Raw genomic sequence first — 20,122 nt, 5'->3', positions numbered from 1 at the left:
AAAAAAAAAAAAAGAACATTTCAAACAAAGTGGACTAACTGCCAGATAAGAGATAATTAGAAAAAACTTTAGGAAATACTAAAATGAATCACTATACTCAGCCAGTCCATGATCAGATATAAGAATGAAACTATTATTAGCTTTGGTTATATGTTTACATGTTTGTGTTTATTGCTATGTATTAGTGAGAAGCTGGAAATAAAGAACCATTTAACTCTTACATATTTCAGAGAAATTTTGTTAAACATGTTTATCATTTAAATATTGTTTCAGTATGTTTCCCAAAGCTTTATATGCTGGAGGCTTGGTCCTCCTTGGTGCTTGCTGTGGTGTGGACATGGTAGAATCTTCGTGTGTGTGAGTGAACTCAGAAACTGGGTTCTTCTGTCCCTGAGTTTCTTTTTGCTCAAAGCTAGCACTCTAACACTTAAGTCACAACTCCATGTCTGGGTTTTTTTTTGTAGTTTAGCCTCACAGACTTTTCTGCCCTGACTGGAAGATCTCAGCCATAAGAATAGCTAGGTTTACCAAGTGCTACCTGTGTGATTTTTTTTCCAGGAATACCCCTTCCTCCCAGATGCTGGTGCTGATGGGCTGTTTGTTATCTCCCAGTAATTGTGTGGGTATCAAAATATCATAAATGGATAAACATAGATAAAAAAAAGAATAGCTAGGTTTACAAAGGTATGCCACTGACTCCCAACAAGGGCAGGATCTTTAAGAGATGATACAAAGCAAGAAGTAGATAGGTCCTCAAACACAACTTTGGAAAAGAATTAATATAGTTTGGATTCTGGTTGGTACCTGTAAGAGTGATATATTGTTTCAGAATAAACAAAATAAACAAAACTATCAAAACTATCTCCCCTGATCCCTCTTTGGCTCCCTATTATGCCATGTGTGCTCCACTTTTTCCACATCCATTCTCACTGCAGTACTATCCCCTATAGTGTGATATCAACAGAGGTACCAATCACAAAATTTGATGCTGGTGCCATTCTCTTACATCTCTAAAAATGTAATTCAAATAAACTTGTTTTGAAAACAAAATATACAGACTCAGGCATTTTGTTATGGCAATAGAGAATGGAATAAGACAAACATTAATAACAGGAATTATTTGAAAAGAGTGTATAAATCAAAAATCTCTTTTGTAACTCAGATCCAAAATGTTCATAAATATCTCTAATATTAAAGAAACCATGCCTTTTTTTTGTAACCAACTCATGATTTATTCAGTTCATCACTTCCCGATGTTCAGGGCGAAAGAGAATATATGTAAACTAATGCCCTATTCATCTATGCAGTGTGATTCACTGAATTTCTTTTTTTTTTAATTGTGAAAATACTGTACAGAGTGGTTACAATTACATGGGCAAGATAATGAGTACATTTCTTATCAAGCATTGTAGCCTTTAACATTCCTCAATATAATAAAGGCTGTATATGACAAACCTACAGCCAGCATTATACTTAATGGTGAAAAACTAAAGCCATTTCCTCTTAACTCAGGAACGAGACAAGGATGTCCAGTCTCTCCACTTCTCTTCAATCTAGTATTAGAATGCCTGGCTACAGCAATAAGACAAGATGCAAACATAAAGGGGATCCAAATAGAGAAAGAAGTAAAACTCTCCCTCTTTGCAGATGACATGATCTTGTATTTTAAGAATCCCATAGTGACGGTGTGTGAAAATTGTAAAATGGGTCTCTTCCCAGTAAGTTACTTAAGATACCTCCCTTACTGTAATCCCAAATAATTCAAGCTGATTCAAAACTTTGGCAAAGTAGCAGGGTATAAAATTAACCCTCAAAAATCAATGGCTTTTCTGTATGCCAACAATGAGAAAAGTGTGGCTGAAATTAGGAAAGCAATTCCATTCGTAATAGCCTCACAAAAAATAAAATACCTAGGAATTAACTTAACCAAAGAAGTGAAGGACCTCTATGATGAAACTTAAAAAACTTGAAAAAGGAAATCAAAATAAATAAACAATGTCTTATTAGCCCATTTATTTCTGGAAAACTCTTAGGAAGAAAATAAATGCAAACAACTGGTTATATCTTTCTAGGTAGCCAACTTATCCAGAAAATTACTAAAATAAGCATCCAAAACTTCTTCTACAAGAGGAGTGCTCATATTCTGATGAAAGAAAGAATAGAGATGGCAAAGCCTAGCCTTGGGATGGTCCCAGGTAGAAAATGCCCTTGAACCATAGCAGAATCCTTGGTGCCCATTAAAACATAATGGAATGACACTGCATTTCAGTAAGAAGAAGGAACAATTACAGCATGAGAATTGAAAAGGAGGCTGGAAGTTTTTTAGTTTGGCCTTCAGGGGAAATAATCACTACACTGACATAGGAAACTCTCCATTCAGGGGACTGAATATGCTTGGTTACATCTATTTAAATCTCATTAGAATTCAAACTATGTGTTGTATTAGTATTAGTAGTCCTCACCTTAAGAGTTCAATTTGTAGCAAAGGCAAATTCCTCCTTTGATGTATCCTATAGGCTGCCTTCTGAGAATCAGAAGAGAACAACCAACTCCGATCATTTGAACATGGAGCATCAACTAACACCTAAAAGAGGGAAAAGAAAAAATGATGCAAATATATCCTAGACATAAAGTGCACAGAGAAGCTACATGACAAACAGCAATAAGTAAGTAACATCTATTTGGGTCCCAAAATACAACATGGTAAGTTCTTCTTTATAACATTTCCTCACTATTAGTTTTCAGAAAATTTTCCTATGTAATTTCAGTGTTCAGGTTTAGTTTGTATGTTTGTTTTCTGTGTTCGTAGGGGAGAAGATGAGAGGAATAAAATCTAATAATGGTTACTAATGACATTTGATATTCTTTTTTTTTTTTTTGACAGTACTGAGAGTTGAACTCCAGGCCTCATAAATGAAAGGCAGGCTTTCTACTACTGGAACCATGCCCCTACCTCCTTTTTTGCCTTGGATAATTTTGAAGTAGATTTTCTACTTTATGCCCAATCTTGTCTAGACTACTATCCTCCTATTTGTGTTTCCCCATGTCACCAGAGTGACAGGCTCTTCCTCTTCAGGTGGGATAACAGAGACCATCCATTGGTTGAGATGGAGCACCACAGATTTGTTTTTACATAGGCTGGCTCCAAACTATCATGTACTGATGATCTCTACCTCTCAAGTAACTAGTATTATATGCATGACCCACCAAACCTTCCAACATTTGATATTTTTGATGGCCATAACATAACTAACAAAAGTTACTTATTTTAAACAGACACTCTTAAATAGTTAAACTTTCAGCCTTTATTTTAAGAACCAATACTGCATTTGACTTTGCTGAGTGACTTTTTTCTGAATTCTCATACTCTCAAATGAAAAGTTATTGAATTAAAGCAATACAGTACCAGTATGTATGTACTGACTCAAATAATATCTGATCTCTTCTTGAGTACCTCTGAGGTAGCAGTAAGTAGAAAATGTCCTATAATCCCTAACTCCAATGTAACTGTTTCCTCTGAACCATATTGGCCATCTGATGATGATTTCTATGTTTACTCTATCAAAATTCCTCAAAGTACTGAGAAACTTTACAGCAAGCACAAGGAAAACAACTTGAAAGCAACATAACAATGGTATCAGTGGGAGCCCATCAGTTTGTTGCAACATAATAAAAGTACCTTGTCAAATGCTTCAGGTTGGGCATGTCCCAAATCTCTTCCATCGAATTCTGACACTTGAATTACATTTATCAAAGGTTGTGGGATGAATGATTCTAGTGTCTGCCTCAGCCATCTCAATCTCAGACTATCAAATTCATTACAATGAAGATAACCTAAATATAAAGTTTCAAATGAAAATAGAATTGACAAATTATTTTCAGCAATATATATTTACTATATACTGTATATATACTACTATACACACACATATACACTCTTGAGACACAGAGAGAGAAAAGTCAATTCATCATGGGCATTAAAAAAGACTTGATGTTTATTCAATATCTTGTTCTTTAAAAACTGAAATACTGACACAAGTATACATGTAATAAAACATTTATAATAGGCATGGCTCCATACCCTCCCAGAAGCTCTCCTACTTCATCAATTCATTCTAATTGAGAGGGATGAAAATCTATAAATAATTATGTAATCCAAAAGATATGCTATACAAACAATATGTTAAACACAGTTCTCACACTAAAGCACAAGCCATTAAAAGAAGAGAATATATTCTACTACAAATGTAAAGTTTCTTCTGTGGCATGTGTTTTATTTAAAATGAAGGAAGGTAGTGTGTTGGATTCCTTAATTTGAGACATATTTACATTGTGTGCTGGGAAGACTTCAAGAAAGATAATTATTTAAGTGTCTCAGTTCTAGCTACCTTGCAGAATGTTTCTTTTATTTTTTTTAGGATTAATTGCAATAAGTTTTTGGGAGCAAAATGGTGGCTGCATAAGACCCATGAGTGATTGTATTCCCATAGTCTTACTCATTTGATCATGTATTTGCATACCAAACTCCTTTTATACAGGCTAAGGAAGCTAGGTGAAAAACTATAGTGTCTGGTTTGAATATAATAAAGTTGCAAAAAGGAAAGATTTGTCATGGTATCCCTTCCTCAACTGAAAGTAGTGTGTCATGGGGAGAGAGATTTTTCCTACTTGCAGACAGGGAAGGAATTAAGTTCAGATATTCAGCCCCATCACACTGAAACTAAGGCAGAGCTTAATAATCCATGTTCTCAGGCTAGTACTTGAAGACTGAGCTCTACACCGTTCTGAGCCAGCCAATGAGTCTACTATCAATTGGGCAGAAGGGTGAGGAGCAAGATTCCATTCACTGGGGAATAGAAACTTTGCTTGAAGCTCACTGTCAAGAACAGAATAGTAGAGATCAAATACCTTCTTAGCTCTTAAACTGTTTAGTAGTAGGTATAAACCTGAATCTTGATGGGACATACTTATGTTTCAGCATATATCACTATTAGATTTTGCATGGGTCTGATGCATACCCTTAAGACTGTGCAGGTCTGGCAATTTTGAGACTCAGGTGTGCCCCCAGCTAGCATCAAGGCAAGAAAATAGGAGGCTATCTCTACTAGCCCTCCCACAATTTTAGACAGCACAGAAAACAAATAAGACTCATTCTATGGAGTAAAGAAAAGACTGCTGGCTCACACCTATAATCCTAGCTACTCAGGAGGCTGAGATCTGAAGATTGCGGTTCAAAGCCAGCCCGGGTAAAAAAGTTTGTGAGACTCTTACCTCCAACAAACCACTAGAAAACCGGAAGTGGCACTGTGGTTCAAGTGGTAGAGCCCTAGCCTTAAGCTGAAGAGCTGAGGGACAGCGCCCAGGCCCAGAGTTCAAGCCCCCCGATAGACAAAAAAGAAAGAAAGAAAGAAAGAAAAATGAACATAGGAGCCTTAGAAATCAGTGCCAGACTAGTGAAATCTATACTGGGCATATTCTAATAAAAGTTTCCTGTTCCCAAGCTAGTGCCTTTGGATGGAACCTCTGGTTATACCTTAATGCCATGGTTGATTGGAAACTTAAATTTAGACAGCATCACCTATTCCTGATTGCAGCAATCCTGGGCCATGAGCACACCTCAGCAGCAGATAGTCCTTATGCTGTGCCAGTCTCAACAGGTGTGGGCTCTGGGTGTAACTCAGGGTGGTTGCAACACTAGTAGCCTTGGAATTGCTCCTTTTATTCATCCCTGACCCCAGACAAGAAAGAGAAATTAATCTCCAACTTGAACTAAAAGGGGACTATGCTTCAAGTCACTGAAAAGGAGCATGGGGCCAGGCCTATCATGGTATGGCTTTGTGTCAGGCAAAATCCAGAAATTCCTGGATGAGGCATTTGGTCCTAATCTGACCTCATATAGAATTTTGCAGGCACAGATTAGCCTACTTAGAGCATCAAGCCTATGAAGGATATGGACACAATTGAGTTTAAGGGATCCCCTAGGACTGAAGCAGAAACAAGGCTTGGACTCTATGCAAACGTGAAATTAGGGTGCCATCTAGTGCTGAATTACCAGAAAGGCCCACAGAATCAGAGGAAGTAAGTATATAGTCTAGTTTCTGTAAAAACTGGCACAAATGCAGATTAAGTGAAATAAATACCTAGTTCTTCTGTGCACAGACTATATCCTTATGTAGAAAACAACAAGATGTAGAAAAGAAAATATTAAAGAAAACAAAATCTCAGTAATCCTCAATAATCTTCAGATACTCAGTGGCAAAATATAGGAGAAATAGGAAGCTTAAAGATAGATTGAGCGCTGGTTTTTTTTTTTTTTTGCCTTGATAGCACTTTTTATCATCTGAAAATATTTCATGTTGATTTATACTATTTCATGAAAATGCAGGTATAGAAGACAAAGACAGACCATATATGCAATCTAAATAGAGAAAACTGCCTAGAGCGAGGACTCTAAAGTGTTAGACCCTTCATACATTACTTGCCTATGTAATGAAAGGGCCATAAAGGCTAATGATAAAATTGTCTCTGCTACTTGTAAATAATGTTATAACTTCACAAAAGCACAAAATTGCAACAAAGAATTTGCTTAAAAATTAAGTAACATTAGATTAAAACGTATTTGGGAATAAAACCACTTTAAGGTTCTGGGTTACTAAACATTTATTATAGACTAGACACAGCCTGTCTCTAACTCATCTACAAATCAGCAGAGTATCATGGTGAAACTTCAAAAATGAAGAAATAATTCAGATCTTGGCACTGCCATTTAGGCAGCTTAGTTAATTTCTCTTTGTCTCAGTTTCATGTGTAAAAATGTGGGTAATAATCATTAACTCAAGCCATGTAGAGCTAAGAGAGGCATTATATATTAGTGATAGTCACACCATGATTTTCTAATTTCTAGGATTTAGAAGATTTTTTATGAAGATATAAAACATTGGAAAAATATATTGGAAATACAGACTGCTAAAACATTCAATATCACATTTTTAGCAACATGATTAACATGGATACATGCATGTGTTCCAACATAAGTTATTATTTTGTTATTAGTACAAAGATGCACCTAATGAAGGGAAGTTGATTTCTTGGGAAAAACCTAAAGGATGGAAAGATGATAGTAGGGAAAGCAGACAAAATGGTAAGTGTAGCATGAGAAAAAAAAACAACCTAGAGATAAGAAGCAGCAGGAAGGAGCACAAAAGCAATTCAAGGAAGATGTCTTTCCAATTTTATCCACAACCAAAGGCTTACCAGTTGTCAAAATGTTATTACTAGCTGGCAACTATGGTTTGAGACTATAATCAGTTACTAAGGAAGGAGACTGTGCTTGAAGGAGTGAAGCCAGCTGCACAGACATATCTGAGAGACTTATCTTCAATTACCCAGCAAGAAAATGGATCAAATGGTAGTACCACTTATGAGTGAAAAAGCCAAGTGAGAGAAGAGGGCTGTGAGTTCAAAACCTCCCTAACTGTACACATACCAAAAAAAATGTTATGCTGGTCACTAGCAGGTCACACATACGATCCTAGCACATGGGACACTGACATCTGAGGATCACAATTCAAAGACAGCCCAGGCAAGAAAGTCTTTAAGAATCTTATCTCAAATTAACCACCAAAAATGAGCTGGAAGTGAAGCTGTGGATCAAGTGGTAGAGGCCTAGCCTTGAGTAAAAGTACTCAGGACAGCATTCAGATTCAGTTCAAGCCCAGGAATGACACCAAAAAAAAAATATCCTTAATACTGATAGGGAGAAGAATTTTACTGGAAAAGAGCTATAGCCCAGAAAGCTGAACATACTACTTGATCAAGCTCACTCACCATTGTTTAGTATGTTCACAGTTTACTATTTAGAATTAAAATTGTTTGTTCCTTTACTGTCACAATTAAGATACTTCAAAGGATGAATTCACACACACACACACACACACACACACACACACACACACACACACACAGTGACGAGTCTATCACTGTGCAAATAGGTGAGAACAGCTAGACAAACAGAAGAGTGGAGTATTTTTTTTCCCAAATCATCCTAAAACATAAGCTCTGAGATCATTTAACACAATGAGCCTCTGTCCAGAAAAACAGCAAATAATGACCTAAAGAAATTTGGTGCATAAAATTCACTCCTAGTATAGCCATCATTTTAAGTTTTGCTTATAAAAGCTTTGATTAGCATTGCTTCTGCATTCCAAATTTGAGGCCTGTGGCTAACCTAATTTTGCACTTCAAGGATCAGCATGAAGACATCTGTACTTCTTAGTGAACCATTATCATTAGTCCTACTTAGAGGAAAAACTACTTTACTTGGAACACTGCCTGCAGTTCATTACCCTTGATGTAAGAACAGGAAGATTCTTTCTCACTTACTTCAAACTCCTAGATTATGTCAGTTTGCCTCTGGGTTTCTAATCAAATCAGCTTCCTTTCACAGATGTGTACAATATTTATAGCCTGCTAATGATGATAATTTAAGGTTAAAATGCTCCCTCTTCAAAATGAAACCCAATGTGATAGCTCCCTTCCATCTTTCACAATACTAAAAATTTTGTATTTCCAGTATTATCAAGTATACAGTTGTAACAGCCAGTATAAAAATAGACTGGAAGTGGAAACAATTATTCTTATAATACATAATTCCATAAAATTCATCTTTAATTAAATTAGTAACAATACAACCTTACAAAATGATCTTGTTTATTTTGCTTTCTTACCCTAAAACATGGCAAGCTTCAATAACAGCTTTTACCAGTACTCTAAAACTTGCACTATATTTTCTTCTAAGTTAACCAACCTAGTCATACCCAAACAAAGTACATTTAGACTGGCATTTCTCACTTTAAAAAATTATTTCAATAGCAAATCTCTCAAAGGAAGAAATAAGTTACCAGTCTTCAAACTGGGATGTGTATGCCCTGGAACTAAAACTACTAATAACTTTCTAAGAGAATGGCAGGTATGGATAGTTTTAAAAGAATTTTCAGACATTACTTTTCTAAAGGAGAATATCTCCAGTGGAATGTCTTTTTTCATATGGTCATTCACTCATTTTATAAATATAAAATATAAATATAAAATATAAGCAAATTTCCTACCCATCAAGAATATTTTTTGTTTTTTGTTTTTGTTTGTCAGTCATGGGGTTTGAACTAGGGGCTTAGGTGCTGTCCCTGAGCTCTTTTGCTCAAGACTAGTGCTCTACCACTTTGAGCCACAGGGCCACTTCCTGGCACTTGAGGTTTTGGAGTGTTTTATTGGAGATAAGAGTTTCATGGACTTGCCTGCCCAGGCTGGCTTCAAACTATAATCCTCAGATCTCCTCAGACCTCTCTCATCTAGAATCTTAAGGCAAACTTTACTGAGTTTAAAAATTCCCAGAGCATTAAAAAAAAAAGGGCAGTTTAATATGCTGGTGTCTTGGTTGAGAAAAGTGAATAAATGAATGAATAAATCTAACAATTAAGCAACACTGCTTTTTGTAACTGAAATGCCTTCCAATATTTGGATTTTGACAACAGTGGAAATGAATTTAAAGTATGCTCTCATAAAAAAGTAACTGAAGTAATGCTTAAGGATATCTGAAGATTTGAGACAATATTTCTGAATGAGACTGAAAAGCCTATGAAGCCACTACAACAGAGTTTTACCATTTGTATTCTATTACCTGTGTGAACAACAGTATTTACATTTATAAAAAATAAGACCATCCAATAAAAAATCAGAAAGAACTGATACTGAATTCTGCCTCATCTAGAAATAAGTAATATTCAACCAAATATCTGGGTTAGTTCTTTTTTACAGTATCACTTATTAACAAAACAATTGACATGAATGTTGATTTGTTGCTTTCAATGATAATACGAATAAAGATTTTTGAGGTCCAGAGTTCAGTTCCCAACAACAACAAAAAGTAAACAATAATTTACAATGTTATCACTGGCTTATCTGCATTTATACTATCTGGCCATAGTGTCTGTATGTTTGTTTTCAGTTCTGTGGCTTGCCCCAAGGTTTTGAACTTGCTATGTAGTCATACTACCACGTAGGCCATGTTAGTCCTATGCCTTTAATGCTTTTTTTCAGATAGTCTTTTTGACCAGACTAGCTCTGGACCTAAATCCTCCCTCTTTTGTCTTCCAAGTAGCTGAGATTATGAGTATGAAATATCACATCCAGCCCAAAGATGCTGTTATTTTTTGTTTTTTATTTTTTTGTCGGTCGTGGGGCCTGAACTCTGGGCCTGGGCACTGTCCCTCAGTTCAAGGCTAGTGCTCTACCACTTGAGCTACAGTGCCACTTCCAGTTTTCTGGTGGTTTAGTGGAGATAAGAATCTCATGGACTCTCCTGCCTGGGCTAGCTTTGAACCGCAATCCTCAGTTCTCAGCTTCTTGAGTAGCTAGGATTACAGGCATGAGCCACTGGTGCCCGGCTCTAAGAGGATGTTTATACTGACTTCTCAGCTAAAATATCTACACTTGAGCATAACATCTGGTTTTCAGACTTCCTAATGTTATAAATTCAATTTTACATTTCTTCCCATATGTTTTCACAGTATTTGACACATACAGCTATTAAAATGCTGTCAAGTTCTGAAAGAAAACCAACTACCTGGGTAAGCACACTGCAGCAGAGCTATTGATTTGCCTCCAGGTGCAGCACACAGGTCCAAAACCTTCTCTCCATCCTTTAATTCCAGTGCCAACACTGGCAGAAGAGAAGCAGCATTTAGGAGATAATATTTTTTCAGGTTCCCAGTTTGGTGTCTTTCTGAAGGCATTCGACTAGGAGTTCTACTGAGGTAACATTTCATAGATTTAGGGTAGTAGGATAAAGATCCTTCAACAAGTGGATGATAGCCCTTCAAATGTAACTCCTCTTCCAGTGCAGAAGGATAACTGAATCTGTTCAAGAGGACAGCATGTTGCCATAGCTCTGGAGAAGTGAGAATATCTCTAGAAATAAAAAGAGAAAAAAATATTAATAGGGTGAGTGAGGTCCTGGGTTTACACTTCATTTGCGGTGATTTTCAGTCAAGATCAGTCTTCCCAACTTTTCCTTTTCCTCCATAAATGGCTCCAGCAAACATTGCTGTGATCTTATTTTTATTTTAAAATTTGATTTTATTCATTGTGGCTTCTAGAAAAAGAATTTCCAACACTAAAATATTATAATTACTGTGTGTGACCCTTTATATACTGCACAAGAAGGGTATGCCTCATTTGCCCCAGTTTCAGGTCTCTGAAGAAAATAAATCTTGCGAAAACATTTTTTTAAGGGCCTATTTTAACTGTATGTCTATGAAAATAGATTTCGGTCTGTCATTATTTGCACAAAAAGTATTTTTCTTAGAGATAAAATTTATGACCAGATACTATGGTTAGAAATATTATGATAAAAATTTTGTTTGAAGGAATGAATATTAATGTTTCTCTCTGCCAAGGATAAAAAGAATAAAAAGCTAACTACAGTGAACTCTACAGTAATAGAGTTAATGAGGTGATGAGTGGCTCAGATGATACAGATCCAAGGATGATTGAAAAATCACTTATAGACTGATGATGCAGGCTTGCCCCCAATAGCTTTAGTTTAATTTGTATTTGGTCCAACAATTAGATCTCTTGACAATCAAGCTCACATCAACCGACGATGATGCAGCAGGAAACATTTAATTTATTTACTAGCTGACCTTTCTGGCTGAGTTATTTGGGAGCCTCATTAACCATGGTCAATTAAATAAATTCCAGCTGCTGTGCACCCTGGAGTTGCCTGTGTAAGAAATGGCTGGATTAAAATGTAACACCTGTGACTCATGCATGCCATGTGAATTTCAATTTAGGTCCAATATGTGCTTTTTCCACTCACTGCTTCTTGCTTACTATGGACGGGGCCATGATAGTTTCCTGGCATATCTGTTTCAACTACTTATCAGGGTAAGAACTTTAAAGCTCATCAATATCTGTAGAAAAGGCTACTGAGTCCTACCTGTAGCTATTGATTTGGTAAATCTGATATAGGGCCTAAAATCTGCATTTTGAACAGGTTTTCAAATAAAACTATTTCTTTAAAATATACTTCTATGGGAAACCTATGAACTGTACAACAAATCTTATGAATGTGTATCCCAGTATACCTAAATTTGATTTTAAAAAATTATCCAGTATTTGAGTCATGTATAACAGAGAAGTGGACAGAAATATAATTGAATTTATGAAGCCTGCAGTGGCTTGATCTATATCATACACCTTGTAAGCAATTTGTATTGTGTATTAGGATTTGTATTGTGCGCTAATAAAAACACTTTCAACTATTTACCATCAAATAGAACAAAAATATAGTCATTGCTTATTTTTCTTAAGAACTTTAAAAGCTATTCTAAGTTAATAAAATAATTGTATATACAGATACCAATAGTTGATAAAAGTGACACACTAATAATTGTGTAGTTACCTTTCTAAACCAGACTATTAAAATGATTAAATGAGCACCCTCTAGTGAATAGTTGTAACAGTTACCAAGGAACTGCTAATTTTGAACCAGTTCAGTTTAGCCATTTCTAGATTATATTCTAGATTATATATACATATATATATATATATATATATATATTTTTTTTTTTTTTTTGCTGGTCCTGGGGCTGGAACCCTAATCTTTGATAAGGGAGCCAAAAACACTAGATGGAAGGAAGACAGCCTCTTCAACAAATGGTGCTGGCAGAATTGTCTATATACATGTAAAAAACTGAAGCTAGATCCTTACATATCACCCTGCACCAGAATCAACTCCAAATGGATCAAAGACCTCGAGGTAAAAGCAGATACCCTGAAAATACAACGGGAAGGGACAGAGGGTACACTATGGCTCCTTGGCATGGGCCGAAACTTCCTAAATAAAGATCCAGAAACAACAAATCAAAGGAAGACTGGATAAATGGGATTGCACTAAAATGCAGAGCTTCTGCAGTGCACAGGATATAGCCAGCAAATTAAATAGCCCACAGGTTGAGAGAAGATCTTCACTAGCCATACAATAGAAAAGGGCCTCAAATCAAAAATATACCTAGAACTCAAAAATTAAACCCTCCAATAACAAATGCATTAACCACCTCTTTCCTCTAAAGAGGAAAGAATAGCCAATAGATACAGGAAGAAATGTCGAATATTTCTGACCATAAGAGAAATGCAAATCAAAACAACATTGAGATTCTACCTCACCCCAGTTAGAATGGCCATTATCAAGAAAACAAATAATAACAGACGCTGGCTGGGATTTGGACAAAAGGGAATTCTACTACACTACTATCAGTAAAACTGGTTCAAGTACTTTGGAAAGAAGTATGGAGGTTCCCCAAAAGACTAACCATAGAGCTCCTCTATGATCCAGCAATCCCACTCCTAGGCATTTACCCAAATGATCACAAACAAGGCCACACTAAAGCTACCAGCACAACTAAGTTCATTGCAGCATTTTTTTTTACCATAGCTAAGACATAGAATCAATCCAGATGCTCCTCAGTAGGTGAATGGATCAAGAAAATGTGATATATATATATATATATGCATATACCATATATATATATACCATATATATATATACACACACAATGGAATTCTGTTCTTCCATTAGAAAGAAATGGCATCACTCACAAGGAAATGAAAAGTCTTAGAAAAAATAGTAATTGAAGTAAGCCAGACTCAAAGAACCATAGGCTTCATGATTTCTCTCATTTGTAATTAGAATATGTCTAAGATAGTCCTAGCAGAGGATGACAATAGCTCAATAGCTATGTACATATGACCATATAAAATGATGTTAATCAAAATGAATTCCAAAATAAGAAAACAAGAGGGTTTTTTTTGTATTTTAATGTACTATGTGAAGTTATTATTTCATTTTCTTTCCTTTGGTTTATCACGTTGTTTGGTTTATCCTGTATTTTTACTTATCCTTAGGTTTATGGTGTTTTAGATTTGGCACCCTGTGTCTCATCTATACGTTTATCTGATTTAGGGACGAGAAGGGGAATAACAAAATGGTAAGACCAAGGACACAGTGTCAACCAAAGGAAGAGCAATACTGAAAAGACATTATGTTGGAAATGAGTTTTACAATCAAGGGGAGGGGAGTTAGGGAAAGGAAAAATGGGAGAAAATGAGGGAGAGGGTAACATTGTTCGACAAGAAATGTACTCATTACCTTACTCATGTAACTGTAATTGATCTGTACATCATCTTTACAATAAAATTAAATTAAATTTAAAAAAGAAAACCAGGGCTGTAAACTGATTCCTGAAACTTGATGGGCCTGTATAACCCAGAAAACCTTTCTGTAGAATGTTTCACTATTGCGTTCTGTTGTTACCTCCAATATGCTAAATCATTATTGTCTTCTTATCAACATTCACTCATTTTTTAAATATAAATTAGATTTAGCCAGGCACTGGTGGCTCACACATGTAATTGTAGCTATTCAGGAAGTTGAGATCTGAGGATCGTAGTTCAAAACCAGCCTAGGCAGTGAAGTCCATGAGACTCTTATCTCCATAAACAGAAAAAGTCAGAAATGGTGTTGTGGCTCAAGTGGTAGAGCTCTAGCCTTGAGCACAGAAAGGCTCAAAGACAGAACCTAGGCCTTGAGTTCAGGCTCCAGGACTGGCAAAAAAAAAAAAAAAAAAGTATATGAAAACATTTTATCTAGAAACTGCTAAACTGAACAGGTTCAAAATTAGCAGTTCCTTGTTAAGTGTTATAACTATCCTCCAGAGGGTGCTCATTCAATAATATTAGTGTATGGTTTAAGAAGAATAAATGAATTCATGGAACACACAAGAGTATATTTTCAATCCATTTTATTTTTAGTCATCAGAAGTTCTAACGATGAGATGATGGTTTTCTATTCTTTCTTGGCAAAGTTTCTTCCTTATCACACATACAAGAGAAATTCATGGCAAATTTCTTATCTACAGTACATAGCAAGGAAGTTCTGAATGAACATTAGTGTTTTTGGTCCAGATAGCAAAAGACTAAAAAACCAGAACATAAGAATATTGGAATATATGTACACACTCCAGAGTTCTGGATTCCAGGCCTCTCATACCAGCCCAAATGGCATGCATTTGCCATAGAGTGTAATCATTCTTACCACTGATTTTTAAAGGAGCACAAAATCGCTACTTTATAGGGTTTTGCACAAATTCAAAAGTTGTATGTATGTGTATAAAGCCAACATTTGGGACAACATAGAAATCTAGATACTAGTTAATTTCTCTCTTCCTTAACCATCCCATTCTACCACATTATACAAATCTGGTGATTCTATCGAATCAAGCAATTATTTTCCCTTTGTATCCATAAACTTGGGTCAGTAAATGGTTTTTGTTTTGTTTTGTTTTGCTTATTTGCTTTCAATAGAATACATAAAATTTCCATACAGAAAAACTTCATATGAGCTGTATTCATTAGCCCATGTCTCAAGTTATCTGTAAATAAGATAACTACATCTTAGAGGGTTGTACAGAGAATTGTTGTTGGTTTTACAATGATGAGACTATTGGCTGATATGTGTAGTAGTTAAAATAAGCAAAAAAAAAAAAAAAAGGTAGGAAGTAGCAAACTACAGGTATTATTATATGTCCAGTAAGAGATGATGAAAGCCTAACTAAATAGTGGCTTTAGAGTTAGAAAGAATTCCAAATTTAAAAAAACATATATCAGGCAGAAGCAACAGCCTTGTTTGTTTGTTTTGATTTGATAGGGGAAAGAGTAGTGTTGTGTAATACCATACATTTTGGGAGTCACCAAGATAACTCTCACCAATCACACCAACTACACAATTTGTGGGATCCCATAGACAACTCTCATGGTTGACTATTCACTAGAAACACACATTAAAAACTGCTGTATTTACAATTGTGGCTACAATTTATCATAGAAAAAACGTATAAATTGTAGGCATGCCTCAAGAAGTAGTGTGCATAACAAGCATGAATTTTTTTTATTTCAAACTGTGGTATGACAGATAAGACCCACTTTTCTTCACAGTAATATGTGAAAATATGCATAGGAGTATTGGCACTCAGAGGTGCTCAATAAGTTCTGGTGTCCAATTTCATGAAGACCCAGAAAGGCAGACATAGTCAACTGCCCTTTACCTTTTATTCTCCAATACTTGTGAAAGGTTGAGCTGATATGTATGCTAACTTTCCAGACAAATCACATTGTTGGACTATAAGGTGTGGCTAAAGGTCTCTAGTAAACATGACACTCTTATCAGGTATATTTCAAGGGCTTATATGTCACCTCCATAAAGGTGAGGAGAAATGTTGGACTTAGGTGAATGAGGCTCATTTTTTTGTTTTTATTACAAAGTTGATGAGGTATAGAAGAAAAAAGAGATAATCAGATTAATGGTGATACTTTGAGATAACATAAGCAAATATCCAAAGCAATGAGAAAAATGATATGCTTCTCAGTCTGCTCAATATAACAACTAATTTTAATTTTCAGAACACTTCAAGTAGGGAAATGATACTAGAAAGAACTGCATGGCTTGAGACAGTATCATATTAAGCAAAGTTTAAAGTCTTGCTTTGGATTTGAGAAAGAACTGCAAGGTAACATGTATTACAAAAGTTGAACTCAGTAAACTTGAACTTTAAAGGGTCTCTAAGAGAATGAATGGCCAAGAAAGGGCATTACAAAACAGCACAATTCACTACAATTAAAACAAATACTAAAACTTTCAGCTAAAATTAGAGTTATTATCAACACAAGGAAAAAATAAAACACTTGAGTTTTCCTGGAACTAAATAGAAATCTACTTAGTTAAAAGCACATTATTACGCTTTATAAATTGTTACAAAACAAAAATACATAATTCTATTATTTACTAAGCTATCTTCTATTTTAGATTGCCTTCTGAAAAAGCCTTTATTTTGCTTATAGCAACTTTAGTACACAGTTATGCAAAACTTAAATTAACATAAAATCACAACAAAAAGGTAGATGAAGCAGAAGGCACAGCTAATTAAATGGGTTTGAGGTTCACCAGTCATTTTGTTTAGGGTCAAACAATAATTTATCAGGCTGCCAAAGCACACTAAATACAAAAATAACTGATTACAGGGTATGAGTAGCCAAGTTTCTTTAAAATATACAGATGAAATATCTCTTGAAATCTTTAATCATCCAAGTATGTTTTAATTACATTCCAGGTAGGAGCAGCAGCACAGAACAAGGGTTAACAGTGCGAACTCTTAAGTTAGAGAACCTAGGCACAAGTTCCAGCTCTGTTTTTTACTAGCTGAGTGAACATGGTCAGGTTAACTTTAATAACCTTAAATGAAAAATGAAAAACAACTCTTACATATTGTGTCTGAAAAGCACTTACATCAGCATTGTCTGTCACATTAAGCATTCAAGATATGTGATTTGGGATATACCTTTGCATACTGAAAACATCATTAATTTATTACACACTTCCATTCCACCTATGTGACAAAAGATACTCATATTGAAATCTAGCTGTGAAATAAAAACCGTCTATACACTACCTTTTCATATTTTACCTTCTCATACTTATTTTACCTTTTCATTTCATGTCTCCAAAATAGCTTTAATTTCTTCTAAAATTATCTTAAACCACATCAGATTGTATTTTATTTGCCAAGACTCAATCTTTGTTCTAAAAATTACTTAAAGCTAATCTGTATACAGAAGACATACTGTGAGTTAATTCAATAAAAAGTAAAATGACTATGTGAGTAACTATTGTCTGAAACATGATCCAGATCTATAACTTTTTCCCCTGTGACATAATGGGTTGGGTTTTGTCCTTAACTTCTCCAATGGTGCATATTCTTTGCTTAACTTACAATGTGTCTGCTTTCGTCTGCCAAGTTAACACTTGTTAAAGTCACTAAGACCTTGTTTTTGCTCAGGCCTTCGATTTGACAAATAAAACAGGTGTATGTGCCTACTTATGCTCATCAAATTAGGGGTTTACATAGTTAGAACAATGCCACTCTCCTTATAACACTAGATGGTAAGCAATCCAGACACTAAGACTGTCTTGCTCTTTGAAAGACAGTGGGTGTTGTAAATCACATACTTGGTGTCTAAGGCCCATATAGTAACACTGTCAACAGTAAAACTCAATAAACAAGTCAAATTTCTCAATTTTATGAATTATTTTTATAATACACTTAATATGTATGTATGTTCAACAGACACATCAGGGAATAAATGATTATTAAAGAATTACTCTTGTTGCATCTTACTTTTTTTCTTTTTTGTCAGCTTACTCAGGTCCTAGGCACTATCCCTGAGCTCTTTTGCTCAAGGCTACTGCTCTACGACTTTAATCCACAGAGCCACTTCAGATTTTTTGGTGATTAACTGGAGATAAAGACATTCACAGACTTCTATGCCCAGGCTGGCTTTAAACCACAATCCTCAGATCTCAGCCTCCTGAATTGCTAAGATTATAGGTCTGAGCTACTGGAGCCTGGCTTGTTGCACCATTTTTAAATTTCAAAAACTACTCAAAATTTTAAGAATCTTTTGTCATAACTTTTCAAACTTAGTGATCAGTTGTTTTATAGAGCAAAATAATTGCTCAAGAAGACATAAAATTTTCTTAATATCACAATTTTCCTTTTTCTGCTGATCATTTCCTATTAGTGTCTGCTTTCAGGTTTAGAGTCTACCGTTTATCCTCACTGCATCCAACCTCCCCAAAGTTACGCTAAATCCTCTCTCCCAATGGTTCTCTCAGAGCATCAAGAGATTATACTAACCTTACTGTACTCCAGGAATCTCCGAGTTCGTTGGAATACTGTTTTTCAAAATGATCCAACACAACTTTGCAAATCTGTTTTGCAAGCTTCCCCTCTGATTTTGATCTCAGCTAAGATTATAAGAAAAAAAAAGATACTGACACTCAATGATAATAGTACAAATTTATTGAACAACAACAGCGTGGTCTTTTTATTTACAAAAAAATCAAAAGATACCCCTGCCATTTGGTCATGGAAGCATTATTAGCTACAACAAAGCTGTGTTACTATTACGCAATCCACTTATGCAAAAGCAGGGTTTTTCAACCTGATCGCTGTCCAAACGTGAAGCACAGGTGAGAAGTGGAACTGATCATGCCAAGAAAACGGCATCAACTAGAACAAAACTGACTTAAAGAAGACCAGAGGCGGCTCCGTGCACGCCTCAGGGGGGCTACTACCTGTTTGCGCCCCGCGTGAACCGAGGCCGAGGCCCGACAGACAGGCTAGGGGGCGGGGAGGCCGGACAGACAGGCCAGGGGGCGGGGAGGCCCCGTGTCTTCCCGGAAACTTATTCCTTAACGAAAAGCGTTTCTTTCGAGGTCCAAGAAAAATGTACTGAAACCCGGTCCTCGGACTCCGGGACACACCAGCGACCCGGAGCGAACACCGGGACCCCCCCACCCCGACGCGCGAAGGCCGGGCTCGAACCCGGGGAAGCTACGCGGCGGCGGGCCGGGCAGCGAGGCCCCGCGCAGGGAAGAGCTCTGGGTGGGGACCTCGGGGACTCGAGCGCAGCACCAGCGCACACGACACTATTCCAGGCTAGGAGACGCGTCGGGGTCGGGCGCCATCGCCGAGCCCGAGCCCCGGGGCCTCACCCGAGTCAGCATTGTCCCAGGAGGAGCGTCCGAACGAGACTGCGACGAGACTCGACGTGAGAACGACCGAGACAGAACACCGGACTTCCGCGATGGCCAGACGAGCGGCCGGCTCGCGGGCTTTCCTGCTATGATCTCGCGAGATCCCCTTTGGCGAAGTCTAGCTAGGAGATTGACAGCTTCCGCGAGAGTTTCGCGGGAGGCGGCTCCGCGGCTCCCGGAGGCAGGTGTTTCCTGGGACCCGGATGCTGTGGGCCCGTAGGGCGTGGAAGCTGGGGGCCCTGCTGGGAACTGGGAGAGAGGCCCAGGGATTCCGGGCAAGTTTCACTGGTGAACTGTGTACGTGCGTGGTCTCAGCCAGGTGATTTATCGTGACTGGGTCCATCAGTCTGAGAACTTGTCACGGGGGATGTGGAGAAAGCTCAGGCAGGCTCTGTCCCAGGATGGCAGGTTAAG

The 20,122-nt window shown here is 36.8% G+C and overlaps 1 protein-coding gene across 1 annotated transcript in view; it reads right to left on the bottom strand.

Moving 5' to 3' along the window:
* Nsun3 (NOP2/Sun domain family, member 3) overlaps nt 1–19,776 on the bottom strand; it is a 48,982-nt gene extending 29,206 nt beyond the window's left edge. Inside the window, exons 1-5 of the mRNA XM_013024174.1 lie at nt 19,667–19,776; nt 18,807–18,916; nt 10,622–10,965; nt 3,680–3,834; nt 2,463–2,584 (exon numbers count right to left, since the gene is read on the bottom strand). Of these exons, the coding sequence (XP_012879628.1) occupies nt 2,463–2,584; nt 3,680–3,834; nt 10,622–10,965; nt 18,807–18,916; nt 19,667–19,678 (743 nt within the window). The 5' untranslated portion in view covers nt 19,679–19,776. The remainder of the gene's footprint in view (nt 1–2,462; nt 2,585–3,679; nt 3,835–10,621; nt 10,966–18,806; nt 18,917–19,666) is intronic.
* Nucleotides 19,777–20,122: the final 346 nt, after the last annotated feature.

Source organism: Dipodomys ordii, unplaced genomic scaffold, assembly GCF_000151885.1.
Source record: "Dipodomys ordii isolate 6190 unplaced genomic scaffold, Dord_2.0 Scaffold73, whole genome shotgun sequence".
NCBI classification, from domain to species: Eukaryota; Metazoa; Chordata; class Mammalia; order Rodentia; family Heteromyidae; genus Dipodomys; species Dipodomys ordii.
Note: the sequence above shows the minus strand (reverse complement) of the source record. Positions and strands in the feature narration are given on the sequence as shown.